The sequence below is a fragment of the Meles meles genome, chromosome X, assembly GCF_922984935.1.
Source record: "Meles meles chromosome X, mMelMel3.1 paternal haplotype, whole genome shotgun sequence".
In the NCBI taxonomy this organism is placed as follows: domain Eukaryota; kingdom Metazoa; phylum Chordata; class Mammalia; order Carnivora; family Mustelidae; genus Meles; species Meles meles.
Genome location: NC_060087.1, coordinates 117410373 through 117436187, shown reverse-complemented (window position 1 = coordinate 117436187; position 25815 = coordinate 117410373). Strand labels below are relative to the sequence as shown.

The following is a 25815-nucleotide window of genomic DNA, read 5'->3' as shown; positions in this document are numbered from 1 at the left end:
AGATCGCCATTTCCTGGATACAAAAAGGTGGGAGGGGGGACAAATGAAGTTTTACCAAACCAGAATTAAACCTCCTTGAAATACAGGAAAATTAACTGATCAACAATTACGATTTTTTGAGATTATGAAGATATAATACTCACCACATACTGTTTAGAATGAAAAAGAGTTGAATAAAAATACAGCCAAAAGGTAAAATGCCACCGATTATGATGCCAAAAATCGGTTTAGTAAAGAAATTCTGCCGAGGAATATGACGGGGAATCTGGTTTGTGTGAACTGGACACCTAAACTGCTCGAAAAGAAATTCAAGTGAAAATCAGAATGACATGAAACTGAAGTGAATTTATATACTTATAATCACATCCTGAATCCTGAATTGGAACAGGACAAGGAACACTTGCAAGAGCAGTCATGTGGGCAGAGGCTAGACCAACTCTATGTGAGAGAAACATAATGCAAGCCATATATGCGGTCTTAAAGTGTTTAGAAGCTGCATTTTTAAAAGTGGAAAGAAATGGCAACATCAGGGCGCCTGGGTGGCTCAGTGGGTTAAGCCTCTGCCTTTGGCTCTGGTCATGATCCCAGGGTCCTGGGATGGAGCCCCGCATCGGGCTCCCTGCTCAGTGGAGAACCTGCTTCCCCCTCTTCCTCTGCCCTTCCCCCCCCCCCCCCCCGTTGTGCTCTCTCTCACTCTTTCGAAAAAGTTAATTTAAAAAAAATTTTTTAAAGAAATAGGCAGAATCAATTTATGAATACATTTCATTTGATCTAACATAGCCAAATATTATCAGTTAAATTTGTCATCCATATAAAAAGTACTAAATTGATGTTTTTTATTTTGTTGCTGATGTTCTGTTTGAAACTCACTGTGTATTTTTTTTAAAGATTTTACTTATTTGTTTGAGAGAGAGACAGTGAGAGAGAGCATGAGGGGGAGAAGCAGGCTCCCCGTGGAGCTGGGAGCCAGATGTGGGACTCGATCCCAGGACTCCGGGATTATGACCTGAGCTAAAGGCAGTTGCTTAACCAACTGAGCCACCCAGGCGCCTTCACTGTGCATTTTATACTTCCTTACAACACTTACCAGTTTGGAACTTGCCATATTTCAAGCACTCAAAAGTCATATGGGGTGGGGGGCGCCTCGGTGGCTCAGTGGGTTAAGCCTCTGCCTTCAGCTCAGGTCATGACCTCAGGGTCCTGGGATTGATCCCCGCATCAGGCTCTCTTCTCCTTCCCCCTCTCTCTCTCTGCCTGCCTCTCTGCCTACTTGTAATCTCTGTCTGTCAAATAAATAAAATCTTTTTTTAAAAAAAAAGTCACGTGGGGCTAGTGACCACCATACTAGAGAGCACACAGCTAGATAATAAGGACATTTATCCTTTCTTATCAGTTTCAAGGAAGAGATTAGACAAGATTTAGTGGTGATTATTCCAATATGAAGTATTCAATAACAAAAAGTCCTCTCAGAATGTGTAGAAAAACCTGAAAGACTCCACCAAAAAATTGCTAGAACTAATACATGAATTCGGCAAGGTTGCAGGATATAAAATCAAGGTACAGGAATCAGTTGCATTTCTATAGACCCATAATGAAGCAGCAGAGAAAGAAATCAAGGAATCAGTCCCATTTACAATTGCACCAAAAACAGTGAGATACCTAGGAATAAACTTAACCAAAGAGGTAAAAGATCTCTACTCTGAAAACTATAGAATACTTATGAAAGAAACCAAAGAGGACACAAAGAAATGGAAAAACGTTCCATGCTCATGGATTGGAAGAACACTGTTAAAATGTCAATACTACCCAGAGCAGTCTACACTATCAAATGCAATCCTGAATCAAAATTGCAATCCCTATCAAAATACCAATGGCAGGGGTGCCTGGGTGGCTCAGTGGGTTAAGCCTCTGCCTTCAGCTCAGGTCATGATCTCAGGGTCCTGGGATTGAGCCCTGCATCGGGCTCTCTGCTCAGCAGGGAGCCTGCTTCCCTCTCTCTCTCTCTGCCTGCCTCTCTGCCTACTTGTGATCTCTCTGTCAAATAAATAAATAAAATCTTTTTTAAAAATACCAACAGTATTTATCACAGAGCTGGAAAAACCAATCCTAAAATTTGTATAGAACCACAAAAGACCCAAAAAACCAAAGCAATCCTGAGAAAGAAAAGCAAGGCTGGAGGCATCACGATTCTAGACTTTCAAATTACATTACAAAGCTGTAGTCATCGAGACAGTACGGTGCTGGCGTACAGACACACAGATCAAAATGGAACAGAATAGAGAACCCAGAAATGGACCGTCAACTCCATGGTCAACTAATCCTCAACAAAGCAGGAAAGAATGTCCAAGGGAGAAAAAGACAGTCTCTTCAACAAATGGTGTTGGGAAGACTGGACAGCAACCTGCAGAAAAATGAACCTGGACTGCTTTCTGACACCAAACACAAAAATAGATTCCAAATGGATGAAAGATCTAAATGTGAGACAGGCAACCATCAGACCTTAGAAGAGAACACAGGCAGCAAACTCTTTGCTCAGCCATAGCAACTTCTTACTAGGCATGTTGCTGGAGGCAAGGGAAACAAAAGCAAAAATGAACTACCGAGACTCATCCAGATGAAAAGCTTCTGTGCAGTAAAAGGAAACAAAAACAAAAGGCAGCCTGCAGAATGGCAGAAGATATTTGCAAATGGCATAGCTAATAAAGAGCTGGTATTCAAAATCTATAGAGTTCATCAAACTTAACACCCGAAAAACAAAGAATCCAATTAAGAAATGGGCAGAAGACATGAACAGACATTTTTCCAAAGACATCCAGATGGCCAGCAGACACATGAAAAAGTGCTCCACATCGCTCATCATTGGAGAAATACAAATCAAAATTGCAGTGAGATACCACCTCACACTGGTCAGAATGGCTAAAACGAACAAGACAGGAAACAACAGAGGTTGGCAAGGATGCGGAGAAAGGGGAACCCTCTTGCACTGTTGGTGGAAATGCAAGCTGGTGCAGCCACTCTGGGAAACCATACAGAGGTTTCTCAAAAAAGTTAAAAATGGAACCACCCTACAACCCAGCAATTGTACTACTAGGTATTTACCCAAAGGATACAAAAATACAGATTCAAAGGGCACATGGACCCTGATGTTTATAGCAGCAAAGTCCACAATAGCCAAACTATGGAAAGAGCCCAGATGTCCACTGACAGATGAATGGATAAAGAAGACGTCATAGGTATATATACACATACATATACATAACTATAGTAGATAGATAGATGTGGTATGTATATATACACACAAATAGAGAGATGTAGTATACACACACACACACACACACACACACACAAAGCATGGACTATTGCGCAGCCATCAAAAAGAATGAAATCTTGCCACGTGCAACCATGTGGTGGGAGCTAAAGGGTATTACGCTAAGGGAAGTAAGTCCGTCAGAGAAAGACAAATACCATATGATCTCACTCATATGTGGAATTTAAGAAACAAAAGAGATGAGCATAGGCGAAGGGAGGAAAAAGAGAGGAAAGCAGACGGTGAGGCTCTTTAGAATCGAGAGCAAACTGAGGGTTGTTGGAAGGAGGCGGGTGACGCATGGACCAGATGGGGATCAAGGAGGGTGTTCTTTGTAAGGGACGAATCAATAAATCCTACTCCTGAAGCCAATATTAAACTATGTAGTAACTAACCAGAATTTAAATAAAATTTTGGAGGAAAAAAAAAAAGAGAATTTCTCTTAAAATGTGTCAGTGTTTTTCAGGCGTTTTTCTTTTTTCTGCTCTGTGTGGAACCAGCTCGTGTTTTGTCTTATCTGATTTCTCTCCTGCAAATGCACACCATATCTTTGTACAATCCTTTTGTAGGCTGGCCTCATTTCGTTTTTTTGATATCCTGCTCCTTTACCCTACGCATGGAATAGGCTAACTTCAGATCTATAAACTGAACAGCCCCATTTTTCAGACTGTATCTTTGCTTTCTTCCCCCACTCTATAATCTTATTACTTTTATGACTTTGTTAAAGTCAGCCTTCCAAAAATATGTCCCTTTAATTTCATCTAACAGAAACAGAAAGAAATATAAACAACCTATAAAATGGGAAGTACATTAAATAGCATTTTTTGAAGCATTACTATGTTTCATTTTTTAAATTTTTTAAAATTTTTTATTCCAAAATGATTATTCTTTGTAGTTTTCACCAATGGTACATTTCGCTTTCCACGTATAGTAATATACACTTTGAGGTATCATTGCAGACGTTAGTCAATGGCCAAAAGCAGGATTTTACAAATTTACCTTTTTCTTGCTTCCGAAGTATGCACCCAAAAATGTTAATGGTACGGAAATTCCAAACCACAGCGCAAGGATACCTATCAGGGTGCCAAAGGAGATGGCAGCCGATGACTGTTCCACCCAAAGAATCAGGTTCATAAAGAACAGGTTGACGAAGACGACACTAGGGGAAAAAAAATCATCAGGAAACAATATGCTTTCAGGAAAATGTTATAATTATACTTGGTGTGAATGTCAGGAAATTCTTTTGTTGGGAAGGATAGAATAAATGACAAGGCAAAACCCTAGAAGAATATTAAGTCTCACTGTGGAAACCCATTGAGCTGGGGCTTAACCCTAATACTATGTAACGAGCCAGCAGTTTAGTATAAGACATCATCTTCACATCCTACTCATCTTTTCAGCTGCAGAGTCAAGCAGAAATAATAATATACCATGGAAAAACTCAATGTGTGGTGTAGTGAACACGATTAAGAACATGCATATACTAGAAACAGATTGTAGAATCCCAAAGGAAATGGGCCCGGAGCCTTAAGTCCAACAAGTGTTGACTTAACACGAGAGCTTTCAATCAGTCACTCAAAATCAAGGGGTCATGAGGTCCTGGGATCGAGCCCCAGTTAGGCTCTCTGCTCAGTGCGGAGCCTGCTTCCTCCTCTCTCTCTGCCTATCTCCTCTGCATACTTGTGATCTCTGTCTGTCAAAAAAATAAATTAAAATCTTTTAAAAAAAAACCAAAGGGTCAGCTGTGAATCTACTGGGTAAATCACCAGGCAAGCTATTGTCCCCCTGTTGGTTCCAGCCAAGCTTGGCCAAAGCTACAGGTGAGTCTGGGTATGGATGTGCGTGTTTCTGAAAGCCTAAAAGATGAGGGTGAAGACATGGGCAGAGGCTAGATTGTGGAAGGCTTTGAAGGCCGGGGTAAGGAATGTAGACTTGCCCCTGGCAGGACCAGGAGACAGTGGAAGGAGCTTTACATTCAAAGCTCTGGGGTACATAGCACAGCCTTCCAGGCAGATAAGTCTGCAGCCTGGTGAAGGACAGACCTAAGAGAAGAGAACTAAAGACAAGGAGACCAGATACAAAGCAGTAAGAATCTGTATAACGTGGTGACGGTTAAAATGTAAATGAGTTATAAAAGAGACATCAAGCACTGAGACTTTTGGTTAAAGATGACAGATTGAAATCACACATTTAGCTCCGCCCCTCCTCAAAACTCCAATGAATAATAGTAAAAGAACTTTAAAAGAGCATGAATACACAAGGATAGGGGATACAGGAGAGAAGACATTAGCAACACATTTTGGAAAGCAGACAGCAGATGGACAAGTAGTAACTGAGTGAGTGGGAGGGAAGGAGGACTGGTTGAAAGTCAGCCCAAGGGGCACCTGGGTGGCTCAGTGGGTTAAAGCCTCTGCCTTAGGCTCAGGTCATGATCCCAGGGTCCTGGGATCGAGCCCCGCGTCGTCGGGCTTTCTGCTCAGCAGGGAGCCTGCTTCCCTTCCTCTCTCTCTGCCTGCCTCTCTGCCTACCTGTGATCTCTGTCTGTCAAATAAATAAGTAAATCTTTAAAAAAAAAAAAAAAAAAAAAGAAAGTCAGCCCAAGATACTCACAGACCTGCAGATTCCCACCCCCACACTGCAGAGCCAAAGACCTTCTTCCTGACCCCAGCGGAAGACTGGAGGGTGGAGCCTCCTAGAGGAGAACCCTGCAGCTCAGAAGAAAACTTTAGAAAGGAAAACCTATGACTGACATCCACAAAGAGACCAGAAGGGCCACTGAAGCCGAGAAGCAAGATGACACTTTAAGGAGTGGTGAGAAATAAAAGAGCTCTTTGGAATTAGAGATATGACAGGGGGGATGAAAACCTGAGTCAAAGGGTTAGAACATAAAGCTAATGATAATGTCTTAGAAGGCAGCATTAGGAGGAAGAGGACAAGGAGGAGGAGAGGGAGGAGAAGAAATGAAAACTCCTTAAGTGCCCATTGAAACATGAGTGGACAAAGAAGTTGTGGTACAGATGGACAGATGATAGAGACAGAGATTATTCAGCCTAAAAATGGAGGAAATCCTACCACTTGTGACAACATGGATGGACTTTGAAGACATTACGCTAACTGAAATAAGTCAGAGAAAGATAAAACCATATGATCTCATTTATATGTAAAATCTAAAACAAAAACAAAAGCAAACCAATCTCAGGGCACCTGGGTGGCTCAGTTGGTTTAGCGTCTGACTCTTGGTTTCAGCTGAGGTCCTGATCATGAGATCGAGCACCATGTCGGGCTGTGCACCCAGCAGCAGGTCTGCTTGGGATTCTCTCCCTCTCCCTCTACCCATACCCTGCTCTCTCTCTCTCAAATATATAAATATTTTTTTAAAAAAGCAAACCGAACTCATAGAAAAAGAAATCAGACTTGTGGCTAACTGGGGCCAGGGTGGAGGGAGGAAGGTGGTCAAAAGGTACAAACTTCCGGGGCGCCTGGGTGGCTCAGTGGGTTAAGCCGCTGCCTTCAGCTCAGGTCATGATCTCAGGGTCCTGGGATCGAGTCCCGCATCGGGCTCTCTGCTCTGCAGAGAGCCTGCTTCCCTCTCTCTCTCTCTGCCTGCCTCTCTATCTACTTGTGATCTCTCTCTGTCAAATTAATAAATAAAATATTTAAAAAAAAAAGGTACAAACTTCCAATGATAAACACCTACGAGGGACGTAATGTACAACATGACGGCTTCCGCTAATACCATTGTGTGATAGAGAGATAGGGAAGTTGTTAAGAGTGTAAATCCTAAGAGTTCTCATCATAAGGAGAGGTTTTTTTCCCCCCTTTTTTTCTTCTTTATTTGCCTTTTCTTGTAGCTCTATGATATGATGGGTGTGAGCTGAACCCACTGTGGTCATCATTACACAGTATATGTAAGTTGAACGATCACGCTGTACGCCTTGAACTTACACAGTGATGGATGTCAATTACTTCTCAATTACAGGGGAGGAAAAAAGAAAAAACCAAACAGGTCAAAAACAGAGAAAAATTAGATGAACAGCCCAGGCACATGAGAAATAGGAGTCACCTGAATAGACAGAGTTCTTTGTGTCTTTTAGGGATATTAAGTACTTTGTCAGGGTCAGACAGCTGATACGAGACAGAGCTGGGATTCTAATTCAGGTGGGTGTGATTCTTTACCAGCAAGCCATTTCCATGCCACAGTGTTCTGCTAAGGCCTCTATGGTGGGAACACACCCCACCAACCAGGTCTATCTTCCCCCAGACATTTTGTCAATGCCACGCCACAATACACCAGCTAGGGCTCTGAGGTCTCCTGTTTAGGGAATCTCTGTTTAATTCTTTACTTGGAAGTTCTCTCAAGGTCCATTCCAATTCTAGGATTGAATGCTGCCTTCCTATTTGCCATCTTTCTCCAATCTCTTAATCAGGATCATTATCTTTTTATGTTCCTCATCTCTCATGATAAACCAACTTCAGCTATTTCTTCCTTCATGTCACTATTTCTGCTTCATCCTCCCCACTGTGTGTACGATCTCTTCTGCCAACTAAACCTACGTCAGTAGATAACTCTACTGTGCTTTTGAAAGGCTCACATGTTGGGGCGCCTGGGTGGCTCAGTGGGTTAAAGCCTCTGCCGTCGGCTCAGGTCGTGATCCCAGCGTACTGGGATCAAGCCCCACATCGGGCTCTCTGCTCAGCGGGGAGCCTGCTTCCTCCTCTCTCTCTGCCTGCCTCTCTGCCTAGTTGTGATTTCTGTCTGTCAAACAAATAAATAAAATCTTTAAAAAAAAAAAAAAAAGAAAGGCTCACATGTGCTCCTGCCAGAGGTGCATGTGATTTGAAGCCCTTTGAAATGACAACAAACCTTGGGTCTCATCACTTTCTGGCATCTTAATAAGGGAATCTGGTTTCCTACGATTTAACCATACTTCTTCAAATGTTTCTTAATACCTTTCTGCTCTAATGAATTTGTTCAGCCACAATATTCCTCTGCCAAATTTCCCAGCCTTTGAGAGATTCATTTCAGTTGTTATCATTCCATGGCCAGAAAAATTACTTCTCACTTGACAAATCATAACCTCCCTTCTTATACATAAACTCAATTAACCCGTCTCAACAATTTCCCTTTTGAAAGTACACTCTAGAATGTTAATATGTGTTTAACAATTCTGTAACTGCCCTTCAGTTTCAAGTTTTTATATTCTAAATAGCTCTTCCTTTGTTGATCTCTAATTATTTCTAGACCTTTTCATGGAATCTTTTTTTTTTTAAGATTTTATTTATTTATTTGACAGATAGAGATCACAAGTAGGGAGAGAGGCAGGCAGAGAGAGAGAGAGGAGGAAGCAGGCTCCCTGCCAAGCAGAGAGCCCGATGCGGGGCTCGATCCCAGGACTCTAGGATCATGACCTAAGCGAAAGGCAGAGGCTTTAACCCACTGAGCCACCCAGGCGCCCCCTTTTCATGGAATCTTAAACAGCAAAACTAAAAGGAAACTTAAGAGGTCATCTGGGGTCATCTCCTATCTGAAACATTTATTCACATGTTCATCAAACATTTATTGAGTACCTATGTGTTAGCCCCTGGCGTTCAGAGGTAAATAAAAACCCTTGCTCGCAAAAGCTCAGCCTGGTGGGAGACAGAGAGAAATAAATTACAATACAACATGGGATATACTATAGCAGATGACAAAGATAGAGCAGTAGGAACACAGAAGAAAAGAGTGAACAGAAATACTTTATAGCTCACAAAACAATTTCCCAATCCATTAGTTCATTTACTTCTCTAAACAACTCTGTGATGCAGGCATTACCAGGCAAGGAAATGGGCAATCGGGAAGGTTGTAGGACTTCTCCCAAAGTCACTTACCTAATACCGAGGGCCTGATTGTAAGTGCTGGAATTCAGGCTTGTTTCTTTCTAATTGTAAAGTTTGGGTACATGCCCATCGAAGTAGGCTACCTCTTCCTTTTCCTACCTACCACTTTTGGGGTTACACGAAGGAAAAGTATATGGTTGAAGAATCTTACTTTCTTCAATTTCTTTTAGGGAATATCTATGTTCATTAGCCTGAATGCTTCTCCTTTTATTTTTTTAAAGATTTTATTTATTTGACAGACAGAGATCACAAGTAGGCAGAGAGGCAGGCAGAGAGAGAGAGAGGAGGAAGCAGGCTCCCTGCTGAGCAGAGAGCCCAATGCGGGACTCGATCCCAGGACCCTGGGATCATGACCTGAGCCGACGGCAGAGGCTTTAACCCACTGAGCCACCCAGGCGCCCCTGAATGCTTCTCCTTTTAAATTCAAGCCGTTTTTATGGTGCCCATTTAAGGCGCCGTATGAGCTACTCGCACACTGATCCATTATGAGGCACTGAACTTTTCTTTCAACCTACTACAGTCTAAGAAATGAGAACACCAGTACCTTACGATTCTCTTTCTCTCATATACCTAAGAGAGCCCTTGAACCACTTGAGGGAAATACGTCCTTTGTATCATACCTGGTTTATTGCTTTAAAATTGCATTCAGTTCTACTAACAAAACAAGGAAACCGAATCTGTTTTGCATTTTTAAATTATTCATTTGATTCGATCATACAGTAGATATTTACTGAACACTTACTCTATATAAGGCACTTGGTTACATGCTGTGAAAGATACAGAAATGATTAAGACATAGTAATCACCCTGGTGAGTTTTAGAATGCACAATGAGAGGGGCGCCTGGGTGGCTCAGTGGGTTAAAGCCTCTGCCTTCGGCTCAGGTCGTGATCCCAGGGTCCTGGGATCGAGCCCTGCATTGGGCTCTCTGCTCCGTGGAGAACCTTCTTCCTCCTTTCTGCCTGCCTCTCTGCCTACTTGTGATCTCTGTCTGTCAAATAAATAAATAAAATCTTTAAAAAAAAAAAAAGAATGCACAATGAGATAAGGCATATCACAAATAAGTCCAATCTAAGGAACACTGTGACAAGTGTTATAATAATGATAGTAGACGTGATATAATTCCAGAACATGGAAGTGGTGGCATTTCAGCGGGGACATAAAAAAAGAACAGGAGGGGTGCCTGGGTGGCTCAGTGGGTTAAAGCCTCTGTCTTCAGCTCGGAACATGATCCCAAGGTCCTGGGATCAAGCCCTGCATCAGGCTCTCTGCTTGGCAGGGAGTCTGCTTCCTCCTCTCTCTCTGCCTGCCTCTCTGTCTACTTGTGATCTCTCTCTGTCAAATAAATAAATAAAAATCTTAAAAAAAAAAAAAGAGGGGCGCCTGGGTGGCTCAGTGGGTTGAAGCCTCTGCCTTTGGCTCGGGTCGTGGTCCCGGGGTCCTGGGATCAAGCCCCGCATAAGGGTCTCTGCTCCAGTGCTCGCTTCAGCAGCACATATACTAAAAAAAGGGTCTCTGCTCCACGGGGAGCCTGCTTCCCCCCCTCTCTCTCTGCCTGCCTCTCTGCCTAGTTATGATCTCTTTCTCTGTCAAATAAATAAATAAAATCTTTAAAAAAAAAAAAGAACAGGAATCTGGCATTGGAGGATTGGAAAGAAGTGATTACAAAAAGAGGGAACGGCATGAGCAAGGGCATGACGGCAGAAGTCAAGAGTAGCTAACAATCACAGCTACCATTTGTTGAGCACTCAGTATCTGCTAGGCACTCTTTCAAATCCGTCACACATCATCCCATTTAATCCTTACAGCAGCCCTGAGGTAGATAACACCATGATCTGCATACTCCAGGTGAGGAAAGCCAGGATTAGAGAGGTAAAACCACTTGCCCAACAACCCATGATTAGCAAATATTAGGTGAAGCTCTTTTTCATCCAATTTAAAAGACAACAACATAATGCGATCATTATAAATCTGTGTTGACGAGCATGCAAAGTATTAAGATGTCATCTGTCTGGCAATAACAGCACAAGGAAGGAAGGAGGGAAGGGTGCTACATAGGAGCAAAGTTTCCATATAATATTGAAATTAAATTAATCCAAACCAGACTGGTGTAAATTGAGACATTAATTGTAATCTGTAAGGTAACCACTAAGAAAATCATTCCAAAAATAATAGAAGAAATGACAAGGGAATAAAAATAGTACAGTAGAAAAATATCTATTTAATGCAATAGAAGGCCAAGATCTCAAAGAGAGTCCTGAACCCCTATGTTCATTCAGCAATATTCACAACATGCACAGGGCCTGGTAACTAGAAGGAGGCAGAACTGGGAAGTGAACTGTTGTGTGTATGTAGAGTGTAGGGTTGGTGTGCATGGGAGAGTGCCTGTGGGTGTGCGTGCACGTGCTCAGGTATGTGTGTGTATGTGTGTCTGTGTGTGTGTGTCTGCCTCTAAAGCCTGTGCTTGTAGCTTCTATCAGTACCTCTCCCCTTTAATATACAGTTATGAGTTGTTGTTATTGTTGTTTATAATGAGATTATTTAAAAATTATCTAAAAATTAGAATTAAAAATCACTGTAAAATAATGAAATGGTTTTTTAAAATTATAATGAAAATATTTAAAAATTATTTTAAAAGGTGGGGCACCTGGGTGTGTCAGTTAGTGAAGCATCTCTCTTTTTTTTATTTTAAGATTTTATTTATTTGACAGAGAGAGACAGCGAGAGAGGGAACACAAGCAGGGGGAGTGTGAGAGGGAGAAGCAGACTTCCCACTGAGCCGGCAGCCCAATGTCGGGCTCGATCCCAAGACTCTGGGATCAACGCGTGAGCCAAAGGCAGACACTTAACAACTGAGCCACCCAGGCACCCCAAGCATCTGAGTCTTGATATCAACTCAGGTCTTGATCTTAGGGCATGGAGCCTACTTAAAATAATGAAAAAGTGCTCCACATCACTCGGCATCAGGGAAATACAAATCAAAACCACAATAAGATACCACCTCACACCAGTCAGAATGGCTAAAACTAACAAGTCAAGAAATGACAGATGCTGGCGAGGATGCGGAGAAAGGGGAACCCTCCTACACTGTTGGTGGGAATGCAAGCTGGTGCAGCCACTCTGGAAAACAGCATGGAGGTTCCTCAAAAAGTTGAAAATAGAGCTACCCTATGACCCAGCAATTGCACTGCTGGGTATTTACCCTAAAGATACAAACATAGTGATCCGAAGGGGCTCGTGCACCCAAATGTTTATAGCAGCAATGTCTACAATAGCCAAACTATGGAAAGAACCTGGATGTCCATCAACAGATGAATAGAGAAAGAAGATGTGGTATATATACACAATGGAATACTATGCAGCCATCAAAAGAAATGAAATCTTGCCATTTGCGATGACATGGATGGAACTAGAGGGTATCATGCTTAGTGAAATAAGTCAGTCGGAGAAAGACAACTATCATATGATCTCCCTGATATGAGGAAGTGGAGATGCAATGTGGAGGGTTTAGGGGTAGGAAAAGAATAAATGAAACAAGATGGGATGGGGAGGGAGACAAACCATAAGTGACTCTTAATCTCACAAAACAAACTGAGGGTTGCCAGGGGAAGGGGGGGTTGGGAGAGGGTGGTGGGGTTATGGACATTAGGGAGGGTATGTGCTATGGTGAGTGCTGTGAAGTGTGTAAACCTGGCGATTCACAGACCTGTACCCCTGGGGATAAAAATACATTACATGTTTATAAAAAAATTTTAAAAGTTAAATTAAAAAAATAATAATTATAATAATAAAAGTAACAAAATAAAAGTAGAAATATGTAACAAATGCATATGGTATATGATGCAAAACTTTTTAAAAAAAGAGTGAAAAGTAAGTCTGATATAAATAGTCTCCTTTAGGGGTGCCTGGGTGGCTCAGTGGGTTAAAGCCTCTGCCTTCAGCTCAGGTCATGATCTCAGGGTCCTGGGATCGAGCCCCGCATTGGGCTCTCTGCTAGGCAGGGAGCCTGCTTCCTCCTCTCTCTCTCTCTGCCTGCCTCTCTCCCTACTTGTAATCTCTGTCTATTAAATAAATAAATTAAATCTTTTTAAAAAATAGTCTCCTTTACACTCCTGTCCCCCAGCCACCCAAAAACCCACCCAGGACACAACCACCATTATTTAAATTTGGTTTTCAATTTTCATTTTTTTTTTTTAAGATTTATTTATTTATTTGACAGAGATCACAAGTAGGGAGAGAGGCAGGCAGGCAGAGAGAGAGAGAGAGGAGGAAGCAGGCTCCCTGCCAAGCAGAGAGCCCGATGTGGGGCTCAATCCCAGGACCCCGGGATCATGACCTGAGCGAAAGGCAGAGGCTTTAACCCACTGAGCCACCCAGGCGCTCCCAATTTTCATTTTTTTTTATTTTTATAAAACTATGGCTTCACACTGCATCGTGTCATAATCCATGTAAACCTGAGCCCCGTGATTATGGATTTCTGCTCAAATTTTTTAGGGGCGCCTGGGTGGCTCAGTGGGTTAAGCCTCTGCCTTCAGCTCAGGTCATGATCTCAGGGTCCTGGGATCGAGCCCCACATCGGGTTCTCTGCTTGGCAGGGAGCCTGCTTCCTCCTCTCTCTCTGCCTGCCTCTCTGCCTACTTGGGATCTCTCTCTGTCAAATAAATAAAATCTTAAAAAGACAAAAAGAAACCCTTCCCTGACATGCATTCAGGAAGATGTTCTATTAAAAAAAAATTTTTTTAAATTTTTCTGTGTAAGACATTCTTCACAATGTTTTGAATCCCAATTTGCTCCCATAGAAAACATGATGAAAACAGCTCATAGTGCATTGCAAATGCTAATGCTTTTCAGACATTAATTGTTTAATTTGGCTAATCAAGCTTAGTGATACAGTATATTCTAATTCTTTTATATCTATTTCAATGATGTAACTTTTTTCTGCAGTAAGATGGGACATCTGTGTGATGAAAAATGGGCCATTATTATTCATCCTGAGCCATGAAGCCAGAGATTTAGGGGCAATTTGTATTTATTTCCTCTATAGTGCCTAGCATAATGCCTCAACTATAATAAAAACAAAAACAAAACCAAACCAAAAAGACCACAGTAAGTATGTTGAATGAGTAACTAAATAATGCAGAGAACAGTGAATGGCTTATTGACGGCTCTTGCATGTAATATCGCTTGTGTTACAATCCAGTATAATGACTTCTGCACAATGGCACTTCGTTGCCAAATTTATTCAGTTTTGGATTCATCTGAGGCTCAAACTGGAAGCAACAGATATCTGAAGTATTGTCAAGGACATCGCTTTCTTACAGAAATGTAATAAAGCATTCACCTCAGAAAAGACCACCCATTCTTATTCCCTTGAAAAGAGTTACAGGAAAAGCAGATGGCTCTATTCAAGGTGGGGGAGGGGAGGGGAGGGCATTGTCTGTATTTTAAACCAGTTAAAAATTCTGAGGTTCCTGCATTTGATGTGCAAACTTGTGACATTCAAGCCTTTCAATGATCTAATCTTTTTCCCTGGAGTTTTGAGAGAAACCAGCCACATGGAGATGAATGATTATGGGGCTACAGAACCCATCACTGTATCGCATGACTGATTGTGTGACATGCAGGCATAGACCGTTATTGAAGCATTTGCTCTCACTTTGTCACTATTCAGAATATGACGTAACTGAATTCACTATGTGTAACTTGTACTATTGGACCTCTTCTGCTATTGTGACATCCTCTTAGCGTCATGGATGTGGAGAATTCGTAACAAGTAGAAATTAACGTACCCCATGACAATTAAGATATAATCCACTACTTTCTCCTTAAAAAAAAAAAAAAAAGCTGTCCTTCAAAACAGATCAAGGAAAGAATATTAGAAATGAAACGTGCTATGGACTGCATTGTGTTCCCCGCCCCCATTCATTTGTTGAAACCCTAATCCATAATGTAATGGTATTTGGAGGTGAGGCCTTTGGGAGGTGATGAAGCTTAGATGAGGGCACGACAGTAGGGCCTTCACGATGAGATCGGTGCCTTTATGAGAAGAGACACCAGAGTTCACCGTCTCTGCCTGCCATGTGAGGAAACAGAGAGAAGGCAGTCATCTACAAGCCAGGAAGACAGCCCTCACAAGGACCCGACCCTGTTGGTGCCCTGATCTCTGACATCCCTGCCTCCAGAACTGTCAGAAATCAAATTTCTATTGTCTAAGAACCCCCCCAACCCCCGTCTATGGTATTCTGTTATGGTAGCCCAGACTAAGGAAATGAAACGCAAAGTACCAGGCACACGGGTGGCTGGCTTAGCCGGTGAAGTGTCTGCCTTCAGCTCAGGTCATGATCCCAGGGTCCTGAGATTGAGTCCCGGGTGGGGTTCTCTGCTCATCGGGGAGTCTGCTTCTCCCCACCCCACTCATTCTCTCTCTCTCTCAAATAAATACTTTTTAAAAAGAATTCCAAGAAAATCTGAAAGAAAGAAAGAAAGAGAGGAAGGAAGGAAGAAAAAAAGAAAGGAAGGAGGAAAGGAAGGAAGGAAGGAACCCAAAGTGGGTCAGCACTTCATCAGTAAGCTTCTGTGGGAAGAGCCCCGGACGGGATGCCGGGAGGACTTTCAGTTATGTACAGCCTGGGCTCTGTCACTGACTTCCCATGTGACCTCGAACCCTTGCTCCCCAGCTTGGCCGCCAGCCTCCTGTCTCTGTAATCAGGGGGCGGAGGGAGCTACTAGCACCTGCCCCGTGCGGCCGTGCCTACTCCCCCTGGGACAAAGACCCTACCCAGGAGCAGCAGTCACTCCTGATACCGCAGGAGCCAGGTGAGACAGGAAGAAAGGATCAGGGAAGCCAGTGACAAGGGGAGCAACAAAAGGTGGTATGTAACGCAAGCTCTTTAACGAGATGCACATTTATGAACTCTGCTTCCAGACCAAATCTCAAACTCGAACGCAGTGGCACCAAAGCTGTCCCTCTGTCCTAGAGGTTGCGATGTACAAAAAGATGAAAGGAATGCAGACACCACAGACAGAATGCCGGCGCTACAGAGAACACAGGGGTCGCTCATCTCCTGTCTACTCCTCGTTACCGCGTACAGTGATTTTTTTTTCCAAGATGGAATCTAAGAAAGAGTATAATTGTGTAGAGAAAAGAGAACAAGCAATACTCACCCAGGACATAAGAGTGCCGTCAGCAGAAAATTTGTCTTCCAGTTAACACCTTTAAGTGCTGAGGAAGGAAAAGACAGAAATAGTTACTGCAGCAACTTATTTAGCCTGATTACAGCTACTTTACACCCAGGGCCCAATTACATTTTGGTAGGCCGGTTAAAATGCCCCATGCAATGTTTAAATGTTTTCTTTTACAGCCTTTTAATTTCTACATTTAACACACCAACTAACCGGAATGATAACCGTTGCGATGCTTACTTTTATACATTCTGGCGGACACATATCCGGCAGGGGTTCCCAGGAGGACCCATAACACGACGGCACAGGTCATTAAGGCCCCTCGATTGGCGGGGGACAGAAAACCAAAGCAGGCTAGAACTAAAGGTACAAAAAAGAAATATCAAAGCAGTGACGGTAACAGTCTCAGAGCCACACAAGATTTTGTAGTAAATTTAAGACCCGCTCATTAAGACCCATTATGTGCAACAGCACACAAGGAAATTCTGTGGTGTGAGTACTTAAATGACAGTGGGAATGACTGTTATTTACTTCACTGGTGACAATTTTTTTCTGAACGAAAAGGTGTGGTTTTTCAATACCAGGCAAATGAAGTCCGTTTCCAAGTGGGGTCTAGTCTTTAATCTCACTGTTGAAATCAAAATTAAATAAACTAACGCCCCGTTCCCTACTCTGGAATCATGACCTATACAACAAATCATTTTCCCCACAAAAATTTCCTTCTACTTCCTTTTATTCAAGGTGAGGGATAAAAACAAAAAAATCAAAGTGAGACTTGGTCTCAAGAAAATGTAACCTTAGGAGCTGAATTTTGAAATTATCACTGACATGTGAAACACCTAATAAACATTTTTTTCTTTTTAACAGCAGCTTTGTTTACAAAAATCACTACTCTGGCTATCAAAATCTGACAAACTCCATATTCACCTTATAAATGAAAGCAGCCAGGGTTTGTCAGCTGTTGTAAGACTACTCAAGAAGCCGTTGCGTTTATACATTTAAAGACCAGTGCCTAGGCTTGCCATAGCATTTCAAAATGCTAGTCGTTAGGGGCGCCTGGGTGGCTCAGTGGGTTAAGCTTCTGCCTTCAGCTCGGGTTGCGGTCTTGGGGTCCTGGGATCGAGCCCCGCATCGGGCTCTCTGCTCAGTGGGGAGACTGCTTCCCTTCCTCTCTGCCTGCCTCTCTGCCTACTTGTGATCTCTGTCAAATAAATAAATAAAATCTTTTTTAAAAAATGCTAGTCGTTAATTATGAATTCCCTTAGTCCACATTAAATATGCTTCTGCCCACATGCTGATTTTCTTTCTTTCTTTTTAATTTGAGAGAGAGAATGAAGGGGAAAGAGAGCATGAGAACGGGGGGCAGTCAGAGGGAGAAGCAGACTCTCTGCTGAGCAGAGAGCCCGACGCAGGACTCAATCCCAGGATTCCAGGATCATGACCTGAGCCAAAGGCAGTCACCCAACCAACTGAGCCACCAAGGCCTCCAATACATGCTGATTTTCAAGAAAGCATCTATTTCTCAAAGCAAGGAATATGGGTATTGGATAGTACGATAAATTATTCAGAACTGAAGAAAGCCACGAAAGGTCCTTGACATAGGAACGTATTCAGACTCCTATCCTTAATTTGCAAAGATGGAAATGTAAGTACTATAAAATACACATTTTCTTAAGATGGAAATTAAGTACTATAAAACACACATTTTCTTAAAACTTCAGGGTATCTTCAAAGTCCTTTTGTGCACGTGGATCAAAATTTAACATATGTCGGCAGTTGACTAAGAATGTTTAAGGTGATACCTACTGATCTGAGCCTACTCACATAAGGTAATAAACGTCATAATCAAAACTTGTGTTCCTTGCCCCAGGAAAGCAGACAGCAGCATTCTATTCCTTGGAGGTCTGAATACATCCCCATGAACCAGCTTCCAACCGAAGTCCTCCTGGATGCCTTCCTGCATGTGAGAAAGTCTTTGGTAAATGCACGGTATGACCGAAAGTTACCAAAAATCTGAAAGTTACATGAAAATGAATTTTCATCTAAAGACAGATTAATGGAAACCGGTAGCTCATTTTGGATACAGTGAGGTCTCTGGAAGGTACGTGATCCTGCCATACAAGTAAGTTGCTCCCTTACTCTAAGGTTTGTGCTGTGGGCGGGGGCGGGGGGTCTTCACCATATAAGGACACACACCTGGCTTCATTTCATGGAGAAAGCAAAATCATTTAACACACAGAAGGAATTTAACCAATTTTATAGACATTGAAGATTCACCACATGCAAATGATGATAAGAGTCAAAACAGCATAAATGAGATGGAAACTAAATTTAACCTAAATGATAGCATTTTGCAATGTTTGGTACATTTATCTCTTGCTCCAAATTTATGAAAACCTTAATAATATTCTGCAAGTTCAGAAACATACAAAAAGGAATGGAACCAGAGTTGATAACAAATATTTCTCTAATTAGCTTACTTGTGCTTTTTAAAAATCTACACAACTCCATAATTTCTGATTTGGTCTAATAGGCAAAATGACTAGACGTCGAAAATGTGCTGTATTCAAGGTATTATGTACTCTAAGTACAACTATAACATTGACTACTGGGCAGCGTAGGCATTTAGATATGTGCTGAATCAAATATGTGCATTTTTACTTACAGAATTCGTCTGATTATATCTGATAATATCTCTATGGAGGGTTCTTAATAGAATCATAGCCACCATCCCAGACAAGAAGAGAGCAATAACGAAGGAATTCATAATACTAGAAAATTTAAGGAAGAAAAAGAGAGAAGTTAGATCTCAAGGTCCTTAAACAGTGAAGAGAAAATGTGTGTACATATAAAAGAAAGATATGCAAATTATCGTTACAGTGATCAGCTTTCCAAGGTTAAACTTAGATCAAATGCTGAATGCATCAATATATTAAAAGAACTTAAAGCTCTACCATAAAAGGGCATTACAAATAAAGCAATAGAAGCAACACTATTCTTCAGGTGATTTTAGAATTTTTTTAAGAGTACATTCCCAGGGGCACCTGGGTGGCTCAGTGGGTTAAGCCACTGCCTTCGGTTCAGGTCATGATCTCAGGGTCCTGGGATCGAGCCCCACATCGGGCTCTCTGCTCAGCAGGGAGCCTGCTTCCCCCTCTCTCTCTCTGCCTGCCTCTCTGCCTACTTGTGATCTCTGTCTATCAAATAAATAAATAAAATCTTAAAAAAAAAAAAAAAGAGTACATTCCCAGGGGCGCCTGGGTGGCTCAGTGGGTTAAAGCCTCTGCCTTCAGCTCAGATCATGATCTCAGGGTCCTGGGATCGAGCCTTGCATCAGGCTCTCTGCTCAGCGGGGATCATGCTTTCCCCTCCCCCTCTGCCTGCCTCTCTGCCTACTTGTAATCTCTCTCTGTCAAATAAATAAATAAAATCTTAAAAAAAAAAAAAGAGTACATTCCCAAAAAGAAGCAAGGAGAAGTAAATAAGATCAATAACAGAAACTCAGTTCCAGAGCATGGAACTGAGAACAGAAGTTCAGGAATCAAGGATGAATTAATGGCAGACCGACTTCTTCGCTGATAAACCAAGGCTGTAGTCTTTTTGTCATTCTGTGAGCTTCAGGGTAATGAGCCCATGGACGACTGACCTGCCAGCTCTTACTGTTACTAAAACTAACACTTGAAAACTATCCCCAAATCACAACCAGTACGCCTGCCATCCCACCACCCAGCCAAACCCAGAGACATCAACAGGGTCCACCAGAATCTATGAGAAGACCAGCACTGTTTTAGAAAGATGCCAATAAGATGATGGATGTCTACGACTGCCCGAGAGAGGATGGGGGGTGGGCAACACAGGTGAAGGAGGGCGGGAGGGGCAGGCTTCCAGTTCATGGAATGAGTAAGTCACAGGGATGGAAGGCACAGCCTAGGGAATGTCCCGAATGGTATCGTAATGGCGCTGTATGCGGACAGATTGTACAGGGAGCATGGCAGAACATGTAGACTTGTCCAGTCACGATGTCTTACACTAAAACTCATGTAACATTGTGTGTCAACTAGACTTTTGGATATAAATAAATAAATAAATAAATAAATAAATAAGCAAGCCAGCCAGCCAGCCCTGGGGATGAAAGGTACAGCAAAAGGGAATATAGTCAATAATATTGTAATAAATGTGCGTGGTGACAGATGGTAAGTACACCTATCACGGTAAGCATTTCGCAATGTACACGATCGTCAGATCGCTGTGTTGTACACCTGAAACTAATAATATTGTCTGTCAGCTATACTTCAATTAAAAAGTTTTAAAAAGATGATTGACTTCTAAAATGTCTTTTAAATGTCATAAGTAAATTAGCTCATGACAGAAACTGAAATACATTCCCTCATTACGCTATAAATATCACTACTACTAGAGATTAGCCCCCACAGGGTATCCGGAGGCCCTTTGTTTTCACAATCCCTTTGGAGAAACCTTTTACCTAAATTTTATCTGAAGAGACTTCTGGGGGTATAAGAAAATGGGACCTGGACAGTTGCCCAAAGAAAAGACTTGGTGGAAAAGCTATGATATGATCATAATAATGAAGAAGAAAAGGAGGAGGGAGAGCGGGAAGAGAAAGAACAAATCTAGAAAAATAGGAGCGGGGAATGCTGTTCTCACTTTTTTTAAGATTTATTTATTTATTTAGAGAGAGAAAGAATGCATGCAGGGGGTAGGGGCAGAGGGAGAAGGAGAGAGAGAATCTCCAGCAGACTCCCACGGAGTGTGGAGACCAATGTGGGGCTCGATCTCACCACCCTGAGATGATGGCCTGAGCTGAAACCAAGAGTCAGACACTTACCAACCGCAGCACCCAGGTGCCCAGCTGTTGTCACTTCAAAGGCAATGTCAATATTAGGAAAATTATCACCTCAAAAGACCATACTCAGAATCACACCTTTCCTCACTTTCATTTTTACTTTTATAGTCTTCTTCCACCCCAAATTGAGCTAATACCCTACCCCTCCCTCACGACTTTGCCACAGTCATGCCCGATCATCATGTTCTCAGATGTTCTCAGCTATCCCCCTGTCTCAGGTTGAAATTCTAACTCTGTGGCTTGGCCCTGTTGAAGATTCCTGAAGAATCAAGCACTTTCCCCTAAATCCACTAGAACGTGGTAAGCTTCATGGGAGCAGAAGCCTGCGTGCCTCACTCACGCTGTCTCAGAGCCCAGCAGAGTGCCCGGCCACCTAAGAGAGACAAGGAAGAACTCCAGTGGAATGAGTGGCTCTTCGCTCACTTTTCCTCACACAGTCCTCTCCACTATCTGCCCTGCTGAGGGAATGTCCCCTTGAAAAGCTGCTCTTGGGGCACCTGGGTGGCTCAGTGGGTTAAGCCGCTGCCTTCGGCTCAGGTCATGATCTCGGGGTCCTGGGATCGAGCCCCACATCAGGCTCTCTGCTGAGAGCCTTCCTCCTCTCTCTCTCTCTGCCTGCCTCTCTGCCTACTTGTGATCTCTCTCTGTCAAATAAATAAATAAAAATCTAAAAAAAAAAAAAAAAAAGCTGCTCTTGGGGCGCCTGGGTGGCTCAGTGGGTTAAAGCCTCTGCCTTCGGCTCAGGTCATGGTCCCGGGGTCCTGGGATCGAGCCCCGCATGGGGCTCTCTGCTTGGCAGGGAGCCTGCTTCCTCCTCTCTCTCTCTGCCTGCCTCTCTGCCTACTTGTGATCTCTGTCTGTCAAATAAATAAATAAAATCTTTAAAAAAAAAAAAAGAAAAAAAAGAAAAGCTGCTCTTTCCCTTCAGCAGAAACATTCGTGTATTTAAGACACATCTTCCTTTCTTATTTTTTCTCTGTGTATGCGGAGAGGTGGGAGAGAGGAAGGAGTGGAGAAACTAGCCATAGAGAAGAAAAAATGTCACTCAAGATCATCTCTGGTAACAAAATAATTTTAAAAAATAGGGCTGCCTGAGTGGCTCGGTTGGTTAAGCAACTGACTCTTATTTCAACTCAGGTCATGATCTCAGGGTTGTGGGATTGAGCCCGGCGTCAGGCTCTGTGCTAGGTAGGCATGGAGCTTCTTTGGGATTCTCTTTCCCTCTGCCCCCTCACCCTTAAAAAAATAAAGTATCAAAAATATATATATATATATATATGTATATGTATAGGGGCGCTGGATGGCTCAGTCAGTTAAGCCTCTGACTCTTGATCTGGGCTCAGGTCATGATCTTGGGGTCCTAGGACTGAGCCCTGCATCAGGCCCCATGCTCAGTGGGGAGTCTGCCTGACATTGTCTCGCTCCCTCTCCCTTTGCCCCTCCCCTTGCTCAATCTCTCTAAAATAAAATCTTTTATACGTATATATAATACAAATAAATACTTACATCTCCCTCCCTTAAACTATGTATTCTTTGTTACATAAACTATTTACATAGGGGCACCTGGCTGGCTCAGTTGCAGCAGCGTGAGATTTGATCTCAGGGCCATGAGTTCAAGCCCCACATTGGGGGTAGAGATTACCAAAAACAAATAAATAAATTTTAAAATAAAAAATAAAAGTAAAGTACTTACCTAAACCACTGAATGTTGGTATGAGGCATGGACTCCAAAATATAATCCCATCTAGATGCCCACCTGGTACTTCTGTTTTCCTAAAAAACAAAAATATATAATTACACGACCGAACTGTCACCGACCTTCTTCCTGGTTATAATCCTAAAACAGGCAGAAAGTTATTCCGCATGTACTTTCTCCATTTCTTTGTTACTAAATTCATGGAATAATGAGACGTACCCTGGCATTTTTATCTTATTTTTATTAACTGATATTCCTCTTCATTTCGGGAAGAGACAGGAAGAAAGTAATTTTAGCTCACCGCTATTCCTCAGAAGTTGAAACCTTTTTTAAAAAACAGACTATCTAAGGGCTCCTGGATGGCTCAGTCAATTAAGCGTCTGCCTTCACCTCAGGTCATGATCTCAGGATTCTGGGATCGAGCCCCAAGTTGTGCTTCCCACTCAGCAGGGAGTCTGCTTGTCCTTCTACCCCGCCCCCTACTTGCGCACGTTCTCTCTCTCTCAAATAAATAAAAATTAAACAAAAATAAAACAGACTATTCATTAACTTAAAGTCATCTGTACATTCGATGTGGGGCTCGAACTCACAACCCCGAGATCAAGAGTCCCACACTCTTCCAACTGAGCCAGCCAGGCATCCCTACATTTTTTTTTTCATCCCTACATTTTTATATGTTGAGTATTTTGAGATGTAATGGCAACAAGTTTATAAAAAGATGTTTTGTTCTCAAATATTGTAACTTTCAACACTGAATAAACCACAAGAAAATACAATTACCAATCAAGCTGTTTCTGCTGATGTGTGATCAAACTCAAACTGTCAGTAGCTTTTGTACAAAATATCCCCAGTAGATGACGATCTTAACTGGTAACCGCAATAAACGCTTACACCATTAATACAGAATAATCATCCCTCAAATCAATAACATGCTCTCAGCAGAAGGAAAATGCTGGTACAAATTGATCAAGTAATGTCTGAAATGGCTTATTTAAAATTGGGTGTTTGTAAGACAAAATCAGAGAGGGACAGAAACCATAAAAAACTTAACTCTAGGAAACAAACTGAGGGTTCATGGAGGGAAGAGGGGTGGGGGAATGGGGTAACCGGGTGATGGGCATTAAGGAGGGCACGTGATATAATGAGCGCTGGGGGTTATAGAAGACTGACGAATCACTGACCTCTACCTCTGAAACTAGTAGTACATTATATGTTAATTACTTGAATTTAAGTTAAAAAAATAAAATAGGGGCGCCTGGGTGGCTCAGTTGTTAAGCAGCTGCCTTCAGCTCAGGTCATGATCCCAGGGTCCTGGGATCGAACCCCACATCTGGCTCCCTGCTGGATGGGAAGCCTGCTTCTTCCTCTCCCATTCCCCCTGCTTGTGTTCCCGCTCTCTATCTCTGTCTCTCTCTGTCAAATAAATAAATAAAACCTTTAAAATAAATAAAATAAAAGTGGGTTTTTGTTAGGTGTTTTTTTCTGAAGTTTAGAGTTGGGAGTATGGAGAAACTCAATGTGCATTGTTTTTTTGGTTTTTTTTTAACAAGTAGGCCCCAAGCCCAATATGGGGCTTGAACTCAACCTTGAGATCAAAAACTGCATACTCTACTGACTGAGACAGCCACGTGCTCCTAATATGCCTTGCTTAAAAAAAAAAAAAAAAACCCCAAGGGGCACCTAGCTGGTTTAGTTGGTAGAATATGCATGCGACTCCTGATCTCAGGGTTGTGAGTTCAAGCCCCTGTGGGTGTGGAACCTACTTAAAAAAATAAAAATTTTTTAAATCCAAATGATAGGTTTTAATGGGGTTTTGATTCAATGGTGGATTTTAGTTAAAACCTGATGACTAGGAGATCGTGTTTAACCAGTGACAAGGCAGGTTAACATCACATGCGTCCCAATGTGCGATATCACTTCTGTCATGTAATCTCTGCCCAGAATGTGGCCTGAGCCTGTTCATAAAGAACCATCAGACAGATTAATGATTATCCTGCAGGTTGTCAAGTCCTGACTCTGAAAATTTCAAGGATGTGGAAGACAAAAAGACAGAGAAAGAACCAGTCTGGATTGGAGATCACAAACTGAACAACACACACTCCTGGATAGGATCTCAAACCACAAAGGGGGAAAGTGACATTTTGGGCCAGCTGATGACATTTGAATGGATGGATGTGGACCGGATGGGAATGAGACACCAATGCAGATTCCTGATTTGGAATCACTATGCTAGTGGTATGCTATGCTAGTAGGAAAGTGATCTTGTTTGGGAGAAAGACTCTGGAGTGTGTGGGGGGGTTGGAACACCTAGCTCTCCAAAGATTCAGAGAAAGACTAAGGCTAATGGACCCACAAGGGTGAAGAACGCAGCAAAATGAGTAAAATGGTAACAATTGGGACATCTGATTAAAGGGACTACGGGAGTTCTTTGCATTGTTCTGACAATCTTTCCGTCGTCTGAAACTGTTTCAAGATAAATCATTATTTAAAACCTATAAGGAGGGGTGCCTGGGTGGCTCAGTCAGTTAAGCGTTTGCCTTTAGCTCGGGTCATGATTTCAGGGTCCTAGGATGGAGCCTGGCATCAGTCTCCCTGCTCTGCGGGGGGGCCTGCTTCTCCCTCTGCCTCTGCCTACTGCTCCCCTTGTGCTTTCTCTCTTTCAAATGAATAAATAAAATCTTTAAGAAAATTAAAATTAAAATTAAAAAACCTATAAGGAAATCAGAATTCATAGACAAATCAGGGGATAAATATTCATTGCATGAAAGCATGTATCTTAGCCATTCTATTAAAATATTGTTTCTATAGTAAAATGTGACTTAATTTGTAAAAATTTGAATTACAGGCATTTTCTTCACCAGTCTACCCATTGCCTTAAGCATGTTAACTC

General features: G+C 42.2%; 1 protein-coding gene across 2 annotated transcripts in view; it reads right to left on the bottom strand.

Annotated features, from left to right (window-relative positions):
- Positions 1 to 25815, bottom strand: part of LOC123935101 (transmembrane 9 superfamily member 2-like) — an 82674-nt gene that overhangs the window by 17039 nt on the left and 39820 nt on the right. The window contains exons 8-14 of one of the 2 annotated variants that reach the window (XM_045995555.1): positions 22923 to 23002; positions 19031 to 19136; positions 18190 to 18322; positions 16606 to 16725; positions 16348 to 16405; positions 4307 to 4466; positions 144 to 292 (exon numbers count right to left, since the gene is read on the bottom strand). In XM_045995555.1, coding sequence (XP_045851511.1) covers positions 144 to 292; positions 4307 to 4466; positions 16348 to 16405; positions 16606 to 16725; positions 18190 to 18322; positions 19031 to 19136; positions 22923 to 23002 — 806 coding nt within the window. The remainder of the gene's footprint in view (positions 1 to 143; positions 293 to 4306; positions 4467 to 16347; positions 16406 to 16605; positions 16726 to 18189; positions 18323 to 19030; positions 19137 to 22922; positions 23003 to 25815) is intronic. The other variant, XM_045995556.1, reaches the window with a different exon arrangement.